The sequence below is a fragment of the Schistocerca serialis genome, chromosome 5, assembly GCF_023864345.2.
Source record: "Schistocerca serialis cubense isolate TAMUIC-IGC-003099 chromosome 5, iqSchSeri2.2, whole genome shotgun sequence".
NCBI classification, from domain to species: domain Eukaryota; kingdom Metazoa; phylum Arthropoda; class Insecta; order Orthoptera; family Acrididae; genus Schistocerca; species Schistocerca serialis.
Window position 1 is genome coordinate 816,913,806 of NC_064642.1, and position 8,797 is coordinate 816,922,602.

At 51.6% G+C, this 8,797-nt stretch overlaps 1 protein-coding gene across 1 annotated transcript in view; it reads right to left on the minus strand.

Annotated features, from left to right (window-relative positions):
• The window catches only part of LOC126482244 (CAR1 transcription factor-like), a 93,768-nt gene extending 85,589 nt beyond the window's left edge, over positions 1 to 8,179 (minus strand). Inside the window, exon 1 of the mRNA XM_050106223.1 lies at positions 8,159 to 8,179. Coding sequence (XP_049962180.1) covers positions 8,159 to 8,179 — 21 coding nt within the window. The remainder of the gene's footprint in view (positions 1 to 8,158) is intronic.
• Between the last annotated feature and the right edge of the window lie 618 nt (positions 8,180 to 8,797).

Sequence of the window (8,797 nt, forward strand, 5' to 3'; positions counted from 1 at the left end):
TCCTCATGCTGTATGTAGAATAAGAAACAATATGCCATTTAATTTCTGTTGGACAAAACGTGTTTATTTCTTGTCTGAATCCTGAGCTACAGCAATGAACTTTGTCCAGAGATTGTTCTTCTACACCCAACGTCTTCTGGGTTGTCTCCTTCTTGGCTTGAGCGCACTCTTCTTCTTCATGCCCACAACAACTGTGGACCCTTTCAACACCTAAAATCCAGCACGGTAGCCAGTCCGTTGTGGTGGGGTCGTCATGTACCCTCTTGGTGGTAGCCCCCTGACCACGCAGGGATCGCACTACAGATGCCAGAGCTGTTTCCTCCCCATGCATGCCAAGGAGTATGTGCCCATCTTGTCTGGGGCACGGGGATTTCGGGCAACGGGATATCGGGCAGGTACCCATTGGTTTGGCTGGGTGGCGCCCTTGGGGAGAGCCCTCGTTCGGAGTAGGTGGCATCTGGGCGGATGTGGCGCAATGAAGCGCAATAAATCAAACCAAACTGGTGGTCGCACGGGAATCAGCGTCTCTAAGCAAGGTAGAGTAGACTTTGATGCTGTGCAATATGACCCTCAGTTGTTCCCCTCGTTGGCTGCGCCATGGGAGGGACGCCGATCTAGTGCCAAGCGGGAGCCTTACGTACCGCAATACCTTGTCTGCAGCAGGACTGATGGTGACTCCTTTCTTACGACGAAGCCTCTGTTTTTTGTGGAACACCTGGAGGATAAGTTTGGGGAAGTGGCGGGGTTGTCTAAAATGAGGAATGGGTCCATCCTCCTCAAGACGTCCTCCCCAGCCCAGTCACGAGCTTTGCTCTTGTGTGATAAGCTGGGGGACGTCCCTGTTACCGTCACTCCCCACAGTAGCTTAAATATGGTCCAGGGGATGATTTACCATCGTGACCTCTTGTTACAATCCGATGACGAGCTGAGAGCCAACTTGGAACGACGTGGTGTACATTTTGTCCGTCGTGTACATAGCGGACCCAAGACTAACAGGGTGGCCACCGGTGCCTTTATCTTGGCCTTCGAGGGTGATGTCTTGCCCGAGAAGGTCAAGGTGATGGTTTACCATTGCGACGTCAAGCCATACGTCCCTCCCCCGATGCGGTGCTTCCAGTGCTGGAAGTTTGGGCATATGTCCTCCCGTTGCCCATCCAGCGCTACATGTCGAGATTGCGGACGGCCCTCTCATCCCAATTCTCCATGTGCGCCTCCGCCTGTATGTGTCAACTGTGGGGAGCACCACTCTCCATGCTCGCCGGATTGCCCCGTTCTTCATAAGGAGCGAAAGATCATGGAATTTGAGACTCTGGACCGGCTTACTTATCGAGAGGCAAAACTGAAATATGAAAGGTTGTATCCTGCTTCCATTTGAACATCTTATGCTGCAGCCACGTTATCGTCGCCCACGCGAGCGACGGTTGTCGCCTCATCTGTGCCGCCTTCAGTGGGCCGTCTGGGCCGTGTATCTCTGTCTGCCCCCTCGTGTTTGGGGGCAAGCCTTCCTCTGTTGCCCCTTTAGCAGTTGGGGGCAAACCCTCTTCTGTCGCTCCCCCTACGCTTACTTTGGGAGTGACATCTGCTCCACAACCGGGAGGCTCGATCCCTCCCCCTCCTTCTCCGCCGGCGTTGCCTCCGCCGGTTCCTCTCTCGCGGAAGGGGTCCCTCGGGGCTCTCCCTTCCTCCGTTTCTTCTCCTACCCAGCCGTATGTCAGCCAGTGGCTGAAGGTTCCGCCACCTGCTGGTTGTAGGGCTTCTGGGTCATCGTCAGCCTCCGACGCTCCTTCAGAGAAGCTCTCCCAGCCCTCTCACCCTAAGGGCCGACGTGAGAAGAAGGAACGGCATGTGTCCAAGAAGAAGGACGTTCCGGTAGTTTCAGCACCGCCTGCTGTACATGGTCCTGGCTCCGGGGATGAGGTGGAGATCCTCGCCTCTGCCGCGGATCTCACCCTCACGGAACCCTTGGGGGCCTCTCCTATGGACTCAGCTGACTCTCCACCAGTGGCAGCAGTTGGCTCTGAGGCGCTGTCTGCCTCTTAGTCGCACTCATGCCCTCCCAGTCCCTTCCTGCTTCCATTCTCCAATGGAACTGCGGCGGTTATTTCCGCCACCTGCCTGAGCTCCGGATGCTTCTGAGTGTTTCCCCTGTTCTCTGCATTGCTCTGCAGGAAACTTGGTTTCCTGCAATGTGGACCCCCGCCCTTCGTGGTTATCGGGGATACTATAAGAACCGTGCTGCCTGTCAACGAGCGTCAGGTGGGGTTTGCCTCTTTGTTCACCACTCTGTCTGTAGCTCGTCAGTACCCCTTCAGACGCCTTTAGAGGCAGTTGCTGCCAGGGTTGAGCTCTCGCTGGCTATTACTGTTTGCTCTGTTTACATTCCTCCGGATGGGGAGCTCCCCCGACATGTCTTGGCTGCCCTGCTGGCTCAACTCCCGCCACCATTGCTGCTTCTGGGCGATTTCAATGCCCACAACCCTCTATGGGGTGGGACTGTCTCTGATGACCGCGGTCGAGCCGTGGAGCATTTGTTGGCTCAGCTCGACCTTAGCCTCTTGAACACCGGTGCTCCCACGCATTCCAGTGTGGCCCATGGCTCGTTCTCGGCCATCGATCTCTCTCTTTACAGCCCCGGACTTGTCCCTTCCCTCCACTGGAGGGTGCACCCTGACCTGTCGGGTAGTGACCATTTTCCCATCTATTTGTCACTGCCCCAGTGTCATTCTTCTGGGCGCCTGCCCCGCTGGGCTCTCCATAGGGCTGACTGGGCGGCTTTTACTTCCGCTGCAATCATTGAGTCTCCCCCACAGGGTGACATTGATGAGGTGGTCCGCGTCTTAACCACGTCAATGATTTCGGCCGCCAAGGCTGCCATCACCCGCTCTTCTGGCCTCCCTCGGAGGAAGGCTGTACCCTGGTGGTTTCGGCCGCCAAGGCTGCCATCACCCGCTCTTCTGGCCTCCCTCGGAGGAAGGCTGTACCCTGGTGGTTGCTGGAGATTTCTGAGGCTATTCGCGACCGTCGGCGGGCTCTCCAGCGTCATAGGTGGCACCCATCTCTCGAGACCCTCATCGCCTTTAAGAGGCTCCGTGCCTTTGCCCGTCGTCTTATTACACGGCGTAAGCAGGAGTGCTGGGAGCGGTATGTCTCCTCCTTGGGCTCCCGTGTCTCCCCCTCGCTCGTGTGGTCCCGGATACGGCGGATTTATTGACACCAGACCCCTACGGGTGTCCCTGGGATCTCTTTGAACGGCGCTGTCTGCGCGGACGCTGCCGCCATTGCTGAACACCTTGCTGCGCACTTCGCTAAGAGCTCTGCGACTCCAACTTATCCCCCCGCCTTTCGCTCTCTCAAGGAGCGTGCCGAGCAGACGCAGTTATTGTTCCACACGTGTCGTTCTGAAAAATACAATGCTCCTTTCAGCGAGAGGGAATTCCTCGCTGCCCTCGCCGATTGCCCTGATACAGCACCAGGACCGGACTGCATCCACGCACAGATGCTGAATCATCTCTCCAGGGACTGCCAGAGACACATCCTCACCATCTTTAACCGCATCTGGAACGAGGGCGTGTTCCCGTCGCAATGGCAAGAGGGTCTTATTGTCCCCATCTTGAAGCCCGGTGCGGACCCACTGGCGGTGGACAGCTATCGTCCCATTACCCTCACCAACGTTTTGTGCAAATTGCTCGAATGTATGGTGGGGCGGCGTTTGTGTTGGGTCCTTGAGTCGCGCGGTCTCCTCGCTCCATCCCAGGGTGGCTTCCGTCGGGGCCGGTCTGCCACGGACAATTTGGTGCGGCTGGAATCTGCTATTTGTACGGCCTTTGCCCGACGTCAGCATCTCGTTGCTGTATTTTTCGATCTGTGGAAGGCGTATGATACCACATGGAGGCATCACATTCTCGCCACGTTGCATGAGTGGGGTCTTCATGGTCGGCTCCCGGCTTTTCTTCAAAGCTTTTTATTGCGCCGCTCTCTCCGGGTGCAAGTCGGTGCCACCTCTGGTTCATCTTATATACAGGAAAATGGAGTCCCGCAGGGCTCGGTGTTGAGCGTCTCCTTATTTTTAGTGGCCATTAATGGTTTGGCTGCAGCAGTGGGGTCGTCGGTGTCTCCTTCTTTGTATGCCGACGACTTCTGCATCTCATTTAGCTCCACGACTACGGGAGTCGCCGAACGCAGGCTGCAAGTCGCCGTTCGCAAGGCAGCATCATGGGCTCTGACTCATGGTTTTCAGTTCTCTGCTGCCAAGACTCGGGTTATGCACTTCTGCAGGCGTCGGACGGTCCACCCTCATCCTGAACTTTACCTCAACGGCCACCTGCTTGAAGTGGTGGACGCTTGCCGCTTCTTGGGACTCGTGTTTGATGCCCGGCTCACATGGGTTCCTCATGTTACTCAGCTGAAGCAAAAATGCTGGCGACACCTCAACGCTCTCCGCTGCCTTAGCCACACGTCTTGGGGTGCAGATCGCTGCACGCTGCTGCGGTTGTACAGAGCCCTTGTGCAGTCCCGGCTTGATTATTGGAGCCTGGCCTATGGGTCTGCATCACCCTCAGTGTTGACGTTGTTAGACCCCATACACCACTGTGGGGTTTGGCTTGCAACTGGCGCTTTCCGTACGAGCCCCGTGGATAGTCTACTGGTGGAGGCCAGGGTTCCTCCACTGCGGATTCGCCGCCATCGACTGCTCGCCGACTATGCTGTCCACGTGCATTGCTCGCCTGGCCATCCCAATCGTCGCCTGCTTTTCCCTGCCATGGTCCTCCATCTGCCCGAACGGCGACCTAGGTCTGGGCTTTCCGTAGCTGTCCGTGTCCAGTCCCTGCTGTCGGAACTGGGGTCATTCCCTCTTCTGCCTCCCTTCCGGGTCCGTGCACCTACACTTCCCTGGTGTTTGTCCCGGCCGTCTGTCCGTCTGGACTTGGCACAGGGACCCAAGGACTCGGTTCCGCCTGTGGCCCTCCGTCGCCGTTTTCTTGCGCTCCTCGCCTCATTTTCGGACTGTGAGCCCGTCTACACTGATGGTTCCCTGGTTGATGGTCGCACTGCCTACGCTTTTGCTCACGCTGCCCATGTTGAGCAGCGGTCCTTGCCGGCTGGCTGCAGTATTTTTACTGCAGAGCTGGTGGCCATATTGCGCGCTCTTGAGCATATGTGTTTCTGCTCACGTAGGTCCGTCGTGATCTGCAGTGACTCCCTGAGCAGCCTTCAGGCCATCGACTGCTGCTATCCCTCTTCTCCTCTGGTGTCCTCTATTCAGGAGTCTGTTTCCGCCATTGCCCGTTCTGGTCGTTCGGTGGTTTTGGTTTGGACGCCAGGTCATGTTGGCATCCCGGGGAACGAATGTGTTGACAGGCTGGCCAAAGGGGCGATTGACACCCCAGCTTTGGAGATCGGCCTCACGGCTTGCGATCAGCAGCTGGTGTTGCGCTGTAAGGTGCTTGGGATGTGGTCTGCTGAGTGGCGAAGCATGACAGCGCCTAATAAACTGCGGGCTGTCAAGGAGATGACCAATGTGTGGCGCTCCTCCCTGCGGTCTTCTCGCAGGGACTCTATTATCCTGTGTCGGCTCCGCATCGGCCATACATACCTGACGCATGGCCATCTTTTGCGTCAGGAGGATCCCCCCCTGTGTCGGTGTGGGTCCCGGCTGATGGTCGCCCACATTTTATTGGAGTGTCCCCGACTGCGCACCCTCCGGCAGTCTTTTAATCTCTCGGGCACTTTACCTTTGATTTTATGTGACGATGCCTCTATGGCTGACAATGTTTTACATTTTATCCGTGGTAGTCCTTTTTGTGGTTCCATTTAGGGAAGTCCTGCTCCTTTCCCTTTGTGTGTCTCTTGTCCTCGAGTCTCTTATGTTTGGTTGCAGATTTTAGTGTGTAGTCGGTTGGTTAACTCTTTCCCTTTTTTGTTGTCATGGTAGGTCAACCAGTCTCCAGTCATCTTCTTTTGTTCTGTTTCTTTTTGTCTGGTGTCTTCGTGTCTGTAGTGTTTGTTACCGCATTTGTGTTCTTTTAGGGCCTGGGGGGGAGTCTCCTTCCCCTTGGGGTTTTACCTGCTTCGTGCATTTCAGTCTCGCCTGTTTTTTGGAATGGGGGACTGATGACCTTAGTTGTTTAGTCCCCCTTAAACATACCAACACCCCCCCCCCCCCCCCAAAAAAAATCACAATCTGTCTTACATCACTGCACCCTTCAGTGAGAGTGATAGATTTGGTGAGTGGGAAGTAACTATACTGCCACTCATCTCAGACACTTCATACTTGCAGAACTGCAGTGCGAAAGGAGGGAGGTAGGGTGGGTGGGAGGGAGGTAGGAGGGAAGTCAGTATGGGACTGATGTAGCAGAAAATCAGTTTGTAAAGTAAGCACCACTTGGTATTAGGCTCATACTCATGCAGTTTATGGACTGCAGTTGTTCTTGTTGTTGTTATTGTTATTGTCAGTCCGAATGGGGTTTGATGCAGTTCTCCACTCTGGTCTACCTTGTGCAAGCATCCTTGGCTCTCGGTAACCATTATTAAATTCATTATCATGTGTTTAAATCTGGTAGGAGGCATACAGTAATGATTGTAACACAGTACCACATGGAATGACTTCTGTGCAAATAACTGTTCAGAGAATTCTGTACTGCCTTCACGGAGTGAATAAAAGTACTTGTTTCTCATGAGGTACTGCAGTGCTGGAAGTTAAGCCGCCTCCTGTTAGCAACTGACACAAGCTGAGTGGACCAAAATCCATTTAGTTCACTTTCAGAGGACTAATTCCAGACCATTGCTGTAACTCCTCAATGAGCTATGGACATTTGTGGACGTGTTTAGTCAGATGTTTTTACCTATTTTTCCACTTTTTGTTTCCATTTTAATTTCTTGTATTTCCTTTGTTTTGACTGCCGTTGGGGCCCTAGTTGTTGGGCTGCCCCAGTCCAATTATGCTCCTGCTCAAGTCACTACTGGACAAAAAATTCTTATTTGCAGTTTCCTCTCTATTGGATGTGTTCACATTAGTCACATTATGTTGCTGCTGTCATAATATCAGCTTCCATCCCTGTTAGCCATGATCACAGAGATATGCATGGCCAAAATACAAAGTTGCCTTCAAAATTGTCCACAGCAACTGCTCTAACAGCTTCCCAATTAAATGCTCGAATATACCAAAATGGGATAATGATGCATTGCCTGTAGTTCTGTCAAACTGTGCTCTTACAGATTACTTTAAAGACTTCAGTTTTGAAATTTCCTTTCCCCTCCAAGTGATGTAGGACTTGCCTTATGCGTGTCAAGGAATCCAAATTTACATTGCAGTTGGATTTTGTGTAAATGTTACATTAGTTTCTTGTAAAAGTTGTAACAGCAGTCCCTGACAGGAATGCCTCATGTTAAGTCACCAGTACTGAGTACCACACTTGTTGATGATAGTTTTGTTGTTTAAGCTGTGTATCCAAATTGGCATATAGTTCCTTTAGTTGCTGGATATAAAATTTTCCAATTGTTTAAACTCCCACACCTTTATGCTGGTTCTTCATGCAGTCATTGTTGCTCTCTGCAGTGTTACTATGAATATGTGCTAGGCTGTTACAGTATTTGTGATTTATGATGCCGTATATCATTGCTACCAATGTCACATAGTACACTTCAAGACACCTACACTATCATCTTTGTAAATTAGATATACTTTTCTGCATATCACCTTAACACTGTCCACAGTATGAAGTGGCTTCCACCTAGTCATTCACTATGAAACACACAAGTCTCACTTGTTCTGTGTGTGCAGGTACAAATCAGTGTGGCTGATACACTGATGCCAGTTGCCACTGATGCATTTTTACGGGAGAATGCCATCAATAGCGATTTGGATGCCTACAGTGCTATACTTCAATCACATTGCAGTCTGCTGTAGCAGTGTGAACAACAAGAGCTATTCAGTGTAGTTTGGGGGCTAACTGAGCATGTGCTAATCAACACAAAATACATAATTCACATAGAAAATAACTATCCAAACCCTAACCAACAATGTGCCTTGAACAAACTGCTTGCATCTGTAAGAAGCTCCCTAACAGGGTAGTGTGACTCAATTGAAATGAAAACTTATGTGCTGGCCACGCATGTTAAGTATCTGTGGGTATACCCTCAACACATTAAACTTCCTTACCTCTGGGGCAGCTATTAGCATGTTGGAATCCAAAATATGAACTTTGATGAAGAATTACTCTAACACAACAACACTCTGGAACAGGTTAGTACACCCCTAAATAGACAAAGCTCATAAAATCATAATGTATTGTTGAGGCCAGTGTCCTCCATTTTCGTAGGTATGCAGTCATTACAGTACTTGCAGATAGTTTAAAGTGTTTCGATCAGGATTCTGGGTATTCATGTGGCCTTTATGGCTTCCAATCAACATCACACTACTAATACAAAAGAAAGTGAGTCACATAGTTGTAAGCTGCCACAACTCTGCTACACTACATGGCATGTCATTTGCAACGTGTGCCACGTGAACTGCTGTGGCTCAACACTTTGGGATCTGCTGGTTCTCAGTAACTTGAAATCCAATGGAGACACTATCGGAATTGTACATGACATAATTTCTCTATCTCCTAACTGTGACAGTCTGTAATTTTATAATGGTCTGTTATTCCTTTCCCCTTTCATGAGGGGTGTTCATTCCAGCAAACTAAGCTGTACCATTATTTCGGTGACTGGCAGTGTCCTTACACCAGCCTCCAAACACCAATGTTGCCTTGCTTTTTGCGGGCACCTTTGTCCTTCTCTGTGACAGTGGCTGTAT